Here is a 17634-nt window from a genome sequence, read left to right as displayed (position 1 = left end):
ACTGTAAGCTTGCTTGACAGGTTTGGAAGCCATGCCTCATATCAGCTGATCAACGAATAGGTGGAGATATTGGGTGGAGGGATAGGAGAGAAAAGCCCCCATCCCCAAGTCAGAGTGATACAGGCTAGTCTACCTATATAGCATTAAGTATGAAGAAAGCATAGTTTTGGAAATTAATATGCAAATCAATCTTTATGTAAACGTTATACTTCTAAATATATGCATTCATTATTCGATTTATCTTCCTATATTGTGGGTGAGAAGGAATTGGGACAAGCTTGGAACATTTTCTAGAGAGAGTTCATGAATTCACTTATGTGACAGTGAATTCGCGAGATACCGTTCTCTTCTAAAAAGTATAGAACAAAATGGAAGTAATAATGAAGAACCTGCTAATACTGCGAATAATATTATAAGTGTTTGTACAACTGCTATTATTGCGGATGATGACATTGAACCTACAATAAGTGACCATACAAGTGATAAGAAGTGGCGAAGTGAACAAATATCAAGCATCCTACGGAATTAGTGTTGGCACTGTTGTCTAATTCACATGAGGATCTTAGGATACTGCTAACAAGTATCTACGATATTTTTTTATTTTGATATACAGTAATTGAAATGTTGCTGTATTTAACTAAGCAATGGATGTATAGGTTTCAGAGGACATAATATAAGATTACCAAATTTTTTCACAGTTTCCAAGGACAGATATAGATATATGAAAAAAAAAACTACTTCTAATATTTGTGTTAGTTTGCCATTCACTTCTATTGCTTTTATACAACTTAAAGTAGTGGTTCTCAACCTTTTTTGACTAACGACACACTTTACCAAACGTCCACTATATCGCCACACACACTTACTTGTTTTTGTTAATAATAACACTAATATAAAAATAACAACCAGTGCTTTTCTTCTGGAAAAAAATATGGTGGAATTCTGTGTAGAATATTTTATAGCGGACGGGGAGATATTACTGTTCACTGCACGGGAATTTTATCTTTTTATCCTCCTTTTCGTTCAACCCAGACTTTTAAGGTCTAAGCGGAATTCAAAGAAAAATTTTATTGAAAACATAGTTATTTGCACATATTTTGTTCCATGATGAAAAATGGAACGCCGTTCCAGCGCGTTCCTCTAGAAAAAAGCACTGATAACAACTTCTATGTGGTGTCGGACATCCAGTGTTGTAGATAGGTCGATGTTAACACGTAATCGAAAATTCTAAAAAAAAAATAACATGCAACAACTTGAGTGGCATTAGAAAAATCAAGATATGTGTAAAAAATCCCAACCTATCTACCTGGATGTCCGATAAAAGAATTTTATTATTGTTTTTGAAAACTCATATATTTAAATTAATGTGAAGTCTATACTTGGTGATTTGCGCAAAGTTTCTCTATACGTGGCCTTATAGTTGACAGGTCAACACGTAAATCATCTTCGGTTTGTTACTTGTTTAGATTTCACTATTTTTATGATAGAAAATGCTGATTCATAATGACTTTGAAAACGGCAGTTCTAAATGTCTTTTTAGTTTATTAGACACCATCGATTGATTTGACAAAACATTTCCGCATATAAAACACTCCGGATTCCGTTTATATTCATCTCCACGGCACGTAAAACTATATTGCAAGTATTCATCACTATATTTACGAAACGCAGTACTTTTTTGTGAACCCTGAGGAAATTTTCGCTCACATTATTTGAATTAGCACTGCTGTCGTCTAACCCAGAACTCGATTCAGATTGTCTTTTTCGAATTCAAAATTTGTCTATGATAAAATCTAGCTACATAGTGCGACTATTTTATCAACAGTGCTTTAACACCCTAAAAATATCCTCCCGTCCTACTTTAGCGTTGAAATCCCCCAATAAAATTTTCATGTGATATCTAGGTAAGTGATCAAATGTGTGTCCCAATTCCTCATAGAAGCTATCCTTTATATAGTCGTCTTTCTCTTCTGTAGGGGCGTGAGCATTTATAACTATCATGTCGCACCATCTACCCTTAAGTACTAAATATGATAACCTGTCACTGATAAATTCGACCTTTTTTACTGCTGATTTTATTCTTTTATGAACAAAGAATCCTGTTCCTAAATGGTGATTACTGTTTCCTTCCCCATAATACAACAAGTAATCTCTTATTTGTGATATGCCATTCTCATCTAACCTAACCTCTTGTACTCCCACGAAGTCTATTCTATATCTAGCTACTTCTTTGGTACTAATGTTACCCCTCCTGTTCTATAAAGACTAGTTATGTTCCAAGTGCCAAATCTCAAAACCTTATTCCTTTGCTGTGGTCGTGCCAGAGAATCAGTCCTATTCCGAGGCTTATTGTAGGGATTCGTAACAAGCTGTTTTTTACGGTCATGGGTTGTTAGCCCTTCGCCCACTGTGGTAACTTTAGAGGAATATCAGTTTTGTTGATGTCGTACAAAATTTTGTTCAATATTCTTTTGAGAAGATTAACTCCGTACGTAGATGAAATTATTGGGGATCATCAGTGCGGTTTTAGGCGTAATAGATCGACTATTGATCAGATTTTTTTTTATTCGACAGATAATGGAGACAAATGGGAGTATAAGGGAACAATACATCAGTTATTCATAGATTTCAAAAAGGCATATGACTCGGTTAAGAGGGAAGTATTATATGATATTCTCATTGAATTTGGTATTCCCAAGAAACTAGTTCGATTAATTAAAATTTGTCTCAGTGAAACATACAGCAGAGTCCGTATAGGTCAGTTTCTATCTGATGCTTTTCCAATTTACTGCGGGCTAAAGCAGGGAGATGCACTATCACCTTTACTTTTTAACTTCGCTTTAGAATATGCCATTAGGAAAGTTCAGGATAACAGGCTGGGTTTGGAATTGAATGGGGCTTCTTGTCTATGCGGATGACGTGAATATGTTAGGAGAAAATACACAAACGATTAGGGAAAACACGGAAATTTTACTTCAAACAAGTAAAGCGATCGGTTTGGAAGTAAATCCCGAAAAGACAAAGTATATGATTATGTCTCGTGACGGGAATATTGTACGAAATGGAAATATAAAAATTGGAGATTTATCCTTCGAAGGGATGGAAAAATTCAAATATCTTGGAGCAACAGTAACAAATATAAATGACACTCGGGAGGAAATTAAACGCAGAATAAATATGGGAAATGCGTGTTATTATTCGGTTGAGAAGATTTATCATCTAGTCTGCTGTCAAAAAATCTGAAAGTTAGAATTTATAAAACAGTTATATTACCGGTTGTTCTGTATGGTTGTGAAACTTGAACTCTCACTCTGAGAGAGGAACATAGGTTAAGGGTGTTTGAGAATAAGGTTCTTAGGAAAATATTTGGGGCTAAGCGGGATGAAGTTACAGGAGAGTGGAGAAAGTTACACAACGCAGAACTGCACGCATTGTATTCTTCACCTGACATAATTAGGAACATTAAATCCAGACGTTTGAGATGAGCAGGGCATGTAACACGTATGGGCGAATCCAGAAATTCATATAGAGTGTTAGTTGGGAGACCGTAGGGAAAAAGACCTTTGGGGAGGCCGAGACGTAGATGGGAGGATAATATTAAAATGGATTTGAGGGAGGTGGGATATGATGATAGAGACTGGATTAATCTTGCACAGAATAGGGACCGATAGCGGGCTTATGTGAGGGCGGCAATGAAACTTCTGGTTCCTTGAAAGTCATTTGTAAGTAAGTAAGTAAGTGCTTTAACACCCGCTCACACATACTATATACTGAACTGACCAATATGTTCTAAGATTCTAAACTCTGTTTATTACTAAGTGGGAAGAGTAACGAATTACTAAGAATTGTTATAGGTGTTCACTTTCATTCGAATTGCCGCCAGGCAGAAAAATTGAATTGAACATTGTTGCAGGTCTTCACATTTCATTGGTAAAGTCTGTCTCAGAATAAAATGTACCATATCAAAGACTTCATTGTAAATAAAAAATGCGTTTTAAAGGGATTTTCTGCATAGCATAAAATTTATTGTTCAATTGCAAAATTTTGTGACACACTCCATGGGATTGCGTGACACACCACGGTTGGGAACCTCTAATTTAAAGAATTAAAATACTCATTCTATTTACACACTCAAAATATTCATTCCGCTTAATTACTACTTAAAATACTGGTATTTTTCAGAAGAATAAATTTCTTTAAAAAGATCTTCTCTGGATCCTCAGTTATCCAGCAAATTTCTGAGAGGTCATGTTGAACATGGTTAACCCACCAATGCCCGTAATTCCCTGTATGAGATTTTAGCGTGATATTTCTGTTTTGTGATCCTGAAAGAATCCTAATCTCTATAATTTTATATCATTCATGTACCTTCAACCAAAAGTTCCATTCTAGGCTGGAAACTTTAGTTGCCACTGGACACTTGCGTGTCTAATATTTTGTTATTGTTAAATAAAATAAATACATCTTACCTAAATAAAAGTTTTTGCTTTATTTAGCACTTACAAATTTACAAACACCACATCACTTTAGACTATTATTTTTTACTCTGTCCATAATTATTATGTCAAATTTAAGGGAAGAGTCGATTTTATTCAACACCAAATAGTCCTCATGCATCATAAAATGTTTTGAGACACGAATCAGGAAAAATAAAAATGCATACTACAATTGTGAAGAGATTATCGAAGTAGAATTTTATTCCTTGCGGTAACTGCACATGATCAACCAATCCCAAAACGACATTACTTCCTTGACCAGAATCTGTTTCAGGAAGGCAAGTTTGACGTCCACAGTATGGTTCAGCATGAAAGATAAACCCAGATGGATCAGCAGCAACTCACAATTTGAATCTGACGAGCACAGTCTTTCCTCTTATGAATTTCCATGGTGCTAAACAGTTCATAGGATCATACTTTCATCAATGCTTACATATTTGTCAGACAGCTGTTTGAAGGAAGCGTTCAGTTTATGGAAGAGTTGTCTCACTTTATAGAGAGAATCAGAACCATCTAATCCGTCATTATTTGTTAGGTGAAGGAATATCAGTAGTTCATCAAATCAGTTGTGTCGCATAGATTCTGACACTAGTGGCACATGAATATCCGAATCGCTTTTTTAATAGAGCCTTCTTGATGGCAGTTTGTGGTACCCAGACAGAAGTAGAATACCGATTGGAATAAGAATCTCTTCCCTTGAGATATTCAAATTATGCATAATATGTTGGCTGAGCCGCATATCTGTTGGTTTCCAAAACTATAAGCTGACGTAATTCTGTAGAGAAAAAAATGTCTAAGACATGATATTTTAATACCTTGTGTAATCCATCTATTGTTACATATTGTTTCATTTTTATACTTTACAGGAAAACTGGATTCAAAAATATTTAGGAATGTTTTATGAAACTCGTTGAATTTACTGTTCATATCGCTTTGACTATATACAGATTCCCATGTTTCATTTTTAAGATTTATTTCAAAATTATTTAATGATTCCCTGTTTATATTTCTGAATCTCACTTTAGTTTGTTTTTCTGATGATGTGTTAATATTTATACTTAGGAGTTGAGCATCGTGATCCGAAAGACCATTAATTATTGGGGTTGTTTGAGATATAGTCTACCTATTTTTTCTTTTCCGATGAATATGTTGTCTATTGCAGTAGCTGAATCCCCTTGTATTCTGGTCGGAAAGTTTACTGTGTAAATTAAATTGAAAGATGCTAGCAATGAATTTAGTTGATCTTTCCTATTGCTTTCTGTCAAATAATCGACATTGATGTCTCCGCAAATAATGCATTCACGTTTCAGTTTCTGTAAGTATTCTAGTGGCTTTTTCAATAAATGAATAAAATTTTCGTAGTCTCCAGATGGTGCTCTATATAGACATAATTATAATGAAATTATGTGTTTCATTTTCTAATTAAACATCACTCTGTTGCTATTTTGTTTTTTAACTACTGTAAATTATTACTGGATATAAAATACTCTTTAGAAATACTGTTAGAATTAAAAGAGAAGATGGAAACGATACGATAAAATAACTTAATGGGAAACTTTGGAAAACAGACGTAGGAAAACTTGAATAACATCATTGTATAGAGCACATCTAGGTCAGAAAGCATGGGTAGACATAACGGCTCGGTTAGAAAAGCCAGCGTACTATGGTAGGAATGATCATGATTTTAAAATCAAATGTAGGAAACAGAAAACGGATGTAGGTAAATTCTCATTTTTAAATAAAACTACAAATGATTGGAATGACCTACCTGCAGTGGTCTTTGAGGGCTGTCCTTCCTTAAGGAGATTCAAGAATAACTTAAAAAGTTGTGTATAAAGTCCAAATTAAAATTAAGATGACATTTAACATTTATTTTTTTAAGGTGACATGTATTTATTTAGCCTGACGAGTTACTCCCTTGGTTTGAATTGTAAATTATTTAAAAAATAGCGTGTATGAGGGCGTAAGACTAGAAATGTTTAGCTTAAATGTAGTTGTGTTTATAAGTATGCATAAGGGGGTAATTATATGTCTTATTTGAACTGTTGTATCAGTGAAGCGAGGTGAGTCTGTGAAGTTATGGTTTTATAATATATTGTTAAAATTGCTGCCAATTGAAACACAATCATACCCGTAGAATCATAATAAGAAATATTTTCAATTATATCATTTAACCCAAAAATAGCTACCACAGATAGTCGAAACGCCCCAAGATGTAGACCATACATATTATTTTTGCCCTTTTTTTTAGTGAATTTCACATCGAAAGCTTTCGAAAAATTCTGTCCAAGAGTGAGATTAGTAAAAAAATCGTCTACTCATATTTTCCAATTAAAATGAAAGTTGGATTGTCGTATTCTGCTATGAGGGTGATGTTCGGAGTTAATTTTACAATAATAATTATGATGTATTTGTACCATCACTTTAATGTTGTTGACATCCACAATGGTTACTGTAATTTTGGGTTTTGGCCTAGCAGAGAAAGTATTCAGGAAACAATGCCTGCAATATTGAAAACTGTAGAGTGACAATTAATTGTTCAGAAGTGGAACAGCCACACAATGTGAATCAGATGGTGGCCTTGAAATCTAAATTCTACCGAGGCAGATCGAGTGACACATTCATAACAATTGATTGCGGATTATTGACTTTATTAGAAGGTGGTGATGAAGTCAGGTTTTCCCGGAATAATAACAAACCTCTCCGATAAAGGGATCATTGTTGTTACTCCACCGTATCTGCACGATGGTAAATTAACAGCTGAAGAAGTCGAAACTACTTACAGCGTTGCCAGTGTTCGAATTCATGTTGAAAGGTGCATTGAGCGAATTAAAATATACAGTATAACATTTTACACAAACTATCAATTGAACTGCTTCCGCATGTTGATCTTGTTGTTTATTCAACTGTCCAAAGAGAAGTCTGAACCTCATAAGTGATACCAACAAGACACCACTTATGAGGCAACTAGGCCAGAATATCATGGGGTAGAGTGGCCAGTTCCTTTTCCCTTCCATTGCATATATTGCCGACTAGCTACATATTACACTAGTCAGACTTCATATGCATACAAACAATATTGTTCTTCCTCTGACACATATCGTCAAGTGAGATTTACAGCCTGATAACAGATATACATATCAGCCAGAACCTCAATCAGAGGTAGTATGTTGATTATATTGTTCATTATGTGTTGTGTTTTAGAGAATTTTGCAGTCGCCCATTAGTCAGGAAGTGTAATTAATATTACTTTTAGAATTAAATCACATTAAAATACGTAATTTATAGAGACATTATACACACAAATATTACACACGTCATGCCATCAAATATAAGTATATCAATGTTTTCGTAATATGACTGTTCACCCTCATTCAATGGTCTGAAATCTGATTTAAATGCCAAACAACTTCACTGATATTTCAGGAATTTTGTAGTTACATTTTCACACTCCTCTAGCAGTACTGAACTTTCCACTGAGTCTATAAAATAAGTAAGACCGGACATTGCTGGGTTTCCAGCGAAAGACCTGCCCTTGGGCAGAACAGTGTGAATCATTGAGCCCATTCTTACTAATATTACAACTTTTTATCGGCAGAAAGCCGCATGTAATTTCTATATCACACATGACAAGTGAATGACTGCGAGCCTGTAGTTAATTAGGAATTGAGACACTGCGCTGCGCCACCAGTACGATTTTGAGACCCATGCACGGTGCCTATACTACAATAAATACCTTCTGTTTCTACTGAATCCAATCACTTTTCTCTTACTACCGTTTAATTTGATTTTATTTCTTCAAGCCCAGAGATTTAACTAGTCAGTGCAAACAATGCCAATATGCAATAAGTCATTAATTCCTAATGAATTTTTCTGTCATCTAGTTTTTAACGTCTATTATATGTATGATCCGCCACTTATTATTTATTAACAATTTGTGATATGTCACATCATTACTTCACTCACTCTAGCTAGCAAACCATTTGTTCTTTGTTCTTTTTCTTCTTTATCTGATGGAGTAAATTCAACTATTCGTTGGGGAATCTTTCAGCAATAATTTTACTCATTCGCACCGATTTAACTGCTATTTTCTACTTACCATATTCAAATAGTTTGTCAGAGCCTCAATTTTATAAAATAAATGTTTCATTTCTGACTTCGATGTAGACATTTCTGTGAACGTGCCTTTGACTAATGATTAATCTTTATTTAAACTTTGAGAAATATGTCAAGTTCAGGCTGTTAGTGTAGCCTACGATTTTCTTTAGATTAGTAAATTTTCAGTATGTTCATTTTATGTTATTCGTTATTTAGAGAACTGAGTATATGACACACATTAATTCCCTATTTTGACTATTTTACACCTTATTTCCTGTGATTTCAAATCCTGTATATCCTAGATATATAGTAATTCTGGGAGATCTTGACATTTGGGAGATCTCGACACTTTTAATAAAGGTACCCATTGCGAGCACTGTTCCTATCGAAAACAGTTCGAACTACATGTATAATGAGATCTGTGTTGACTGTGTTTGTAATCTCTGTGTAAGTGGTTCCAACTTATGTTTTACGATCACAGGAGGCAATAAACACAGTACATGTGAGTTACACTTTTCTTTTCAGTCATGAAATATAATATGTCATCTTTAGTTTATTGTACTTTGACTGGACATGCGTGATAATAGTAGATGCACAAATTATTGTAAGTAAAGGCACCAAAGTGATTATTCTAGAAATATATTAAATCTTTGTTTCGGGTTTGTTGTTGTCTTTTAAATGAAAGTGTAATTCGAGGAAATTTCGACACTGTGTTTTGGGAAGATCGATTTGCGATTTGCGATGATTCTTAGATGACCTGGTCGGCTTTCTCTATCAAAATTCTTGTATTTTTTGTATTAGGGGAGTTTGCAATCTTTTATACAACTTTTTTGTACCACTTTGTCCGTCTATCTGTTTTTCTCTCTCTATGTCTGCCTGCATGTATTAAACTACTCATCTCTCATTGAACCAATCTTAATTAAACTTTATATTTCAATTTTCATTGATATCGAACAAATAGGAAAAGTCACAACTCTCGATACAAACATGGAAGATCAATTAGTTTGGCATATCCTTCGCCTTGATTCTCAAGGCTAAATAGATTAACAATTAATGACGTAAGGGAATTGTCATCCTGACGTACTGCAGGACAGCATGTTTGAGTACGATCTGGTTCTAGCTGAAAGTTGATGTGGAATTCACATCTAGGAAGATATTACCACTCCCCCAACAATATCATAGATGTCATCTGTGCAAGGACATTTAGGCTTGCCTAATTCCTCACCTACTGATACAACCTTTGAGGAACTGTAGCCAGTTCATCTGGTGGCAAAAGAAAAAACTGCAAGACTCAGACGTAATAACGTGTGAGTACTTTAGGAAACAGCTGAAGGAGACTAAACAGCAGAAAGATGGAAGCTATGTAATGGTCGGCGTGTATGGGGGAAAGCTCGTTCATCCAACAATCTGGACAATCCAAAACAAACCTATTGTGCCGCGTATAGTGGGTATTACCACGATGACAATGCTACAGAACTTTGGTTTCAGTGTGTTGAAGAATGCAAAAATGGTTTCACGAGGCAAGAGTGGAATATGGCACCGATGAAAAATTCACATGTGACCAATGTGAGTAAGAATATTATACAATATTTAGATATATTTCAGGAGAAAATTTCGTGTAGTTTATGTTGTGTTTAAAGTGTTTTCTATGTTTGTCATAGTATGTCGAATTCTCCCCATTATTGAAGAAATCGATACTTCGGCATGGATTTGTATTTTTTTTTTAAATACGGAGATATAAGATGATGAAATTCACATCAGATATGTGGAATATATGTAAAACATATCCATACATATTAGGGGAAAAATTATAATAAAATTTGCATAAATTGGTCCCAAAATTAACATATTTCATTAGCGTGTCGAGATGTCCCTAAACGAAGCTAGGCCTATATATTTTCCTATTTCATAATATCCCTCACTATCTCTGTGTCATCATCATCATCATTATCATCGTCGTCATCATCATCATCAGCAGCAGCAGCATAAGCTTAGTCTTGGAAGAACTCTCATTTTAAGCTTATTACTAGAAAGTAATTAAAGAAAAACTTTAGAAAAATGTGTACCGGTGTTTCATAACTCGATAATAATAATAATAATAATAATAATAATAATAATAATAATAATAATAATAATAATAATGCCAGTAATGTTATGTAAATGGTAGCATGTCTTACCTTGAAATTAGTGGGCTCGGGTTCAAATCCTGGGAGGGAAAGTTACCTGGTTGAGGTTTTCCCGGGGTTTTCCCTCAATCCATTAAGAGCAAATGCTAGATAACTTTCTGCGCTGGAACCTCTACTCCTCTCGCTAACACTATCATCTTCATCTAACTCAGAAGCTAGAAAACCATACTAGTTGATAAAGCGTCATAAAATAGCCAACTGAAAAAATTGTATGTTAATTCTTAACTTACTTAGAACTACAGAAACAAATGCAAAATTTCGGATCAATGCAATGTGAATAAAAAAAATCTAAAATGAAAATGAGAGACAGGTAATAGAAACAGGTGAAAATATTCTTAATAAGAGATTAAGAGCATCAATAGTAGTACGGTAGAACACCTATTGAGCTACTGGCGAATTATCCGACTGTCTTTCTCCCGCTCTTTTTCTTTTGCTGCAGAAAAATTATGACGCATATAGGCCTACATTATATTAATATGTAATTTTTTGGAGAGAATGATTGTTATTACAAGCCTTTACTATTACACAGCATGTAGTAGGAATATGAGGGGATGTTTTCACCAACTTATAAAATAGTCACTACCTGCTGTCAAAGAAATATTCCCAAGAACTTCCACACAACTGCAAACCTCTGTACCATTCAATCCTTCTCCTACATTTCGAGCGCCTACCGTATACCTTTTATGCAAAATGTCTTCCACGATGTCAAAATAAAACGTGTTGTGCTAAGTATCCAAAAAGTGCAAATAATTGACGGAGTTCACTAGTTCGGTCCCGTGGTCAAAAATATGTTCGGCCCGGAGCCAAGAAGTAAACAATACTAGTTCGATCCCGGGTTAATACGTTAACAATACTAAACGCTCATAAGAAATATTAGCCAAACAAAATAAACCAGAAGAGGATAAACCTAATTCGGTCCCGGATCGAAAATAGATCAGTACTGGTTGCAAATCGACATTTTCCTTCAGGCAAAGGACTGTCATAAGGTAGGAACGGGTAAATTTATAACTCGAGACAGCATACTACAAAATTGCCTGCTTCTTCCTTAAGGCATGGTAAAAAATGTTGATTGTCATGTACAACTTACAGTATGAACCTAAGCCAAAACTTCTTAAATTTGAGAGTAGTCAATGATACTAGGAGCTATGTTTCTGGGAGAAATTTGTAGGACAGTGTTTTTATATATTGGAGTCTGTTTATTGATTTAGATACAAATTCTGCCATTTTATCTCTAATATATTGTTTTTTCTTTAATTGGTCTGACCTTTTTATTGCTGGACTTCCAATTTGTATGTAAGTGTCAATTTGAATTCGTTTTAGAACGTCTATTAATTGAAAGATGTGAGATGATTTACAACTGTTTGTCGTTCTTTCTGTCGTAGTTACGAATTCAAAGAATGTTTACCAGTGATTGAAATGACAGTTAGGTACGACCGCGCCTAATTATGAAAAAAAAAATCGAATAAGTGTTACTACCAACATCAAAATACGCCAGTATCGATAACATACCAACATAAAAATGTAGGATTCGATACAATAGCTAGTTCATAATATATTTAACAGTCTCTTTTGATAAATATATAACTTGTCTATACCTGCATAGTTCGGACCGAATTAGTACTGTACCTTTCTGAACCTCAGACCGAATTAATACTGTACCTTTCTGAACCTCAGACCGAATTATTACTCTACCTTTCTAAACCTCGGACCGAATTAGTACTGTAGGCCTATATTTCAGATGTGTATCTGATGGGACCGAACTAATATGTACCCATAATTGAGAGGTTTGGGAAAGGAAAACCTGTTACTCATTTCACACCAGAAAACCAGGTTGACGTTACAAATGTGTGTGCTTTAATAAAAGACAAGAATAAAATATATAAAATATAACCATAGTACAACTACAATACGAGGCTTCTACTGTTCCTAGGCTGCCATCATAGGAGTTTTCTTGTCCCTTAAAAGTCGGTCGTTGACAACCAGATTTAATTGGTGAACTTCTGATCCATGTTAGATCATAAACAAAACAAATACATTAGACAGGAATTAGGCATTTCAAATATAATTGATGTAACTCATACCTATATAAATAGATGGCACGAACATGTAGAGAGAATGTCATCAGACAAAGTTCCAAGAAAACTTGCCAACTATAGACCCATGGGACGACGGGATGTAGGAAGACCGAGACGACGATGGAGTGACCAGTTTTAGAGTTCAATTACTATTGGGACGGAACAGGCCGGACGGCCTAACCCGTGATGTTTATGATGATGAACTTCTGATCCACTATCTAGTATGTTAAACACAAGACTACGAAGGAAATCATGACACTATAGGCCTAAATATTATACATTGATGGTACGGATTAGACAATTTTTTTCGATTAACTGTTCAGTCCACCTCCTTCATTTTCACAAATAATAGGGGTTATATTGTTCGACTTTTAAAATGTTATAACGACAGATCATTTAAGGGGTTAGGTACAGCTTACAGGAGTAAACGTTTTGGAAATATTCAAAATTTTTTTCCTCAATTACTGTATATTGTACAATAATGAAAATTGGTACGTTTAAACACTGTCCTTTTGCTATATAATAATATTTTTACGATTTAAAAAATTAGGTATATATATATATATATATATATATATATATATATATATATATTTTTTTTTTTTCAATATTCAAAACGGTGACAGTTCACTGTGCAGTGATGAAGCATTTCCCTCATAACTCATAAACTTGTAACTTTTTCATGTTGTCTGTCTTTTATTTTATTGCTGAAACTCACGTTTAAAATATCATGATCTTTCAACTACATTCCTTAATAAATAATATTTTTTTATTTTGTGTTAGAAGAAAGTACTGATATTTGACCATTTTTTAAAATGAATTTATTTTTATCAGACAGTCTATCAAAGGTAGAGAAATGATTTTGCATCATAGGCTATTGTAGATATGACATTCATATAAATACACAAAAAATTTCATCACAGAATGTTGGATACTTTTTGAGTTATGAGGGAAAAGCTTTATCACTGCACAGTGAATTTTGAATTTTGAAAAAAATAATAAATATTTTTTTTAAATCGTAAAAATATATATATCATATACCAGAATGACACTGTTGTATACGTAGTAATTTTCATTATTGTGCAAGAGAGGAAAAAAATGTTGACTATTTCCAAAATTTTACTCCTTTAAGATGTACCTAACCCCTTAAACTAAACATTTCATAATAATAGAACAGTAAAGTAACACATGAATCTAAAGAGGAATAAGGTAAATTATTGGCATTATATTGAGCTTATCTGTATTATTTCTTAGCGTACCCTATACACAAGTTGTAACGATATCAGGCGTTACATTTTGTACAATATATCACGTAATATTTATTCTTTCTAATATTAGAAATCATACACACGTGATGACTAATTACTTCTAATATTCATAGAGTATAACAGAGTTAAGTTGTGGAACACTTAAGAATTAAATAATATTGTATTCATTTGTAATGAAAGCAACCGCTCATGTAAGTCAAGTTATTAGTTTTACACAATTTCTTACCAATTTCTGCTCTTCTCTTCTTTCATAGCAATAAAATTTTCTATCTTCCTTCTTGTACTCTGCAGTACAGTAATATCAGCAATCAGTGTCTCTTGGATTAGACCCTGTACACATCGGATCTAGTGGTAATCACTCTGTTATGTCGACCAACAATTAAAATGTTAAATAAAATCATATTAAACATCATCGATAAAAAAAACGCGCTGCATTTGCTTATTGCAGATGGGTACTGTAAAATTCTTTGTCGAAGCTTTTAAAATGAATAAGGGCCTCAGAGAATATACGATAGAGCAAGGTCGGGGAAACAGCCTTCCTCAGAAAGCTTAGCCTCTCGCCTTGCTGTTATGCAGACTGCTCTATTTACAATAATGCTTGATAAACTCACTACCTTGTTGTGATCATAAAATTTAAAAACCAATCTCGCTTTACTATCCAGACCTAGATATTCTTCTCCTTCCCTTCTATTACTTTTTACTTCCTTCTATTTCGTAGAACATATCATGTTATTATCTTCATCCGTCCTAATTCCTTCCTCTTTCCTCTTATCTCCATCCGTCTTATACATAGTATATATTCCCCTTATACTATGTAACTGATTTTGATTGTATGCATTTCTCTACTTTATTTTATATTCTCCTCATATTATATAACTGATCTTGACTATTTGTAATTTTCTATTATATTTTATATAATCTCTAAGGTATCTTATTTTGTGTTGTTTTGTATTCTCTTACATATTATTATGTATTTCATGTATATTATTCAAACTTGGTTGAGTGGAAGAGAAGGCCTTATGGCCTTTACTCTGCCAGGCAAAATAAAAGTACTACTACTACTACTACTACTACTACTACTACTACTACTACTACTACTACTACTACTACTACTACTATTTCTTCTACTGCCTTATTTTCGCAGTATCTTTCTCTACTTGTAACCTTTCATTCCACGCTACGTTACTTTCTGAAGTATCTCGTATTTTTCCTCTTCTTTTTCTCCTACATATTTTAATCACATAACTTTTCTCTTTCCCTTGCATATCGTTTCGTTCTTCTTCATCCTTTTCTTCTTGTTTTTGCTTCTCTTCATCTCTCCCACCTTCTTCCTTTTCTTTCCTATTTCGCGTACGTCTGCTTCTCTCCTATTTCGCTGTACTTTTTCTTCTCCTTTTCTATTTTGCCGCGCTACTTTTGTATTCTTTTTCGTCGCACTTCTTTTATTCCTTCTCTTATTTCTTCTCACTTCCTCTTCTCCTTCTCCTCTATTTCGTGTCACTTTTTCGCCATTTCGTCTACTCCATGTAGACGCACTTCTTCTCTTGTCTTTTTCTACTCATTATCTTCTGTTTTTTCATCTTCTTCTCTTCTATTATCTTGTACTTCTTCTTCTCTTCTGTTTCGTCTCCTTTTTCTTCTCCTCCTATTTCGTTGCACTTCTGCTTGTCTTTTATTTAATATTAATAAAATTCACTTTTTCTTTCCTCTTTAGTGTCCATTTTCTTCTCCTTATCTTCTACTTCGTCGCACTTCTTTTCTTCTATTTAATCGTACTTGTTCTTTCCTTACATTTAATCCTATTTCTTCTTCTCTTATATGTAGTAGCACTTCTCCTCCTTCGCTTCTTCTTCTTTTCTTCTTATTCTTCTTTTCTTCTATTTTTTCGCATTTCTCTTTCTTTTCTATTTCATTGCACTCCCTCTTCTTCTTCTCTTCTAACTTGTCGCACTTTTTCTTCTGTTCCTCTATTTCGTCCCACTTCCTTTCCTCTTCTATATCGTCTCCTATTTACTCGCTTTCTGCTATATTTCTTCATACTCCTTCTTTTCTATGTAGTTACACTTTTTCTCCTCTTCTACATCTCCTTTTATTCTACCTCCTTCTACTTTGTTTCTTCCATCGGTCTCATTTCTCTTCTCCTTCTCCTTGTGTTTTATGACATCTTACATCTCTCACTCCTTTTCTATCTAGTTCTACTCCTCTTCCTCTTCTCTTGCAATGTTTAATAATTCTCATCTATTTCTTGTTTTCTATATCATGCACTTCTCTTCTGCCGCGTCCAATTTCTCGTTTCCTTCTATTCCATCTTCTCTGATTATCCTACTTCTTCTACTTAACCTCGTACTATATATTATTTTGTTCTCTTTCATTTTTCACCATTTCGCTTCTTCGTTTCTTCTTCTTTTCTTGCATTTCATAATATCTCCATCCTTCTGCTTCTTTTCTTCCATCTCGTATTGTACCTTATACTTTTATTCACGTTCTCTTCTATATTGCCCAAGTTCCCTTTCAACACTCATTTTATTGTCTTCCTTTCTCATATTTCGTGCTATCCTTTCGTTTTGTCTTATACATCGACCTATTTCCCCTTCTCTTCTTCATGTTTTCATTCTCCTCCCATTCTTTCTTCTCTCTCACTTGTTATCCTTCCGTCACTCTTCCCCCTCAGTCTACTTATCCTTCGCTTCTCCTCCCATTTCCACCTTCCTCATGTTCTTTCTCTCCTCTCCCTTCAAGGCTTCAATGACATAATAATTTTGAGACTAATTGAATTGATCCATGAGTCCTGTCTTGCATCTTTCTTACAGTTAAGAAAGGTGAATTTTTTTTAATTTGTCAGAAAATAATTGTGTTCAAATCTTCAGCCACTTGTGAGCTTCCCTTGTTTGGAATGTCCCTTATTTTTTAGCTTCTAACAATGAAAATATTGAATGCTTGACACTGCATTAACACATTAGGCATACTATTTCTGGACGAGAAGAAAATAAGTACAAAGGTTCTAAATTTAAAAATCAGTGATAATGAAGTATGAGGAAAACAACGTATAATGAAAATGGCTCTATTCTCCTTTCCTTTGCGTCACGCGAGAAGACTGAGACGTAAGTATCACCTTTCGGATAGTGTTACAGCTACTCGTTATTAATAATGATTATTCATTGTTCAATCAAATGATGTGCAGAGAACGGAAATATTTTCTTGTTAAGAGAATGACATTTCTTTAGTTTCTTACACTTTACTAAGGCATTGAAAGACTGCACCTTGGAAAGGGACCCCCTCATTTGCCCCAAAAGTTTTACATTTTGGAGAGAATATATTATTGAATAAAACATCACTGCTATTATCTGCCATATTAGTTGGTAGAGTAATTGGCTACGAACTGGAAGATCCTGGGTATAATCCCAGATGGTGGAGAAAATTTTTCCATAGCCGAAACCTCCAGAAAGACCCCGAGGTTCACTCAACGTGCTATAAAGTTAATTACATGGCCTTTCACGGGAGAAAAAAGACA

General features: G+C 34.2%; 1 protein-coding gene across 2 annotated transcripts in view; it reads left to right on the top strand.

Moving 5' to 3' along the window:
- Positions 1-17634, top strand: part of LOC138711881 (facilitated trehalose transporter Tret1-2 homolog) — a 110473-nt gene that overhangs the window by 2035 nt on the left and 90804 nt on the right. The window contains exon 1 of one of the 2 annotated variants that reach the window (XM_069843153.1): positions 9881-10160. The exons of the other annotated variant lie outside the window; for it this stretch is intronic. Coding sequence (XP_069699254.1) covers positions 10128-10160 — 33 coding nt within the window. The 5' untranslated portion in view covers positions 9881-10127. Of the gene's footprint in view, positions 1-9880; positions 10161-17634 lie in introns of those variants that run through there. 2 annotated transcript variants of the gene reach the window in all.

The sequence above is a fragment of the Periplaneta americana genome, chromosome 13 (genome assembly GCF_040183065.1).
Source record: "Periplaneta americana isolate PAMFEO1 chromosome 13, P.americana_PAMFEO1_priV1, whole genome shotgun sequence".
NCBI classification, from domain to species: domain Eukaryota; kingdom Metazoa; phylum Arthropoda; class Insecta; order Blattodea; family Blattidae; genus Periplaneta; species Periplaneta americana.
This window is presented reverse-complemented; position numbering and strand designations above follow the sequence as displayed.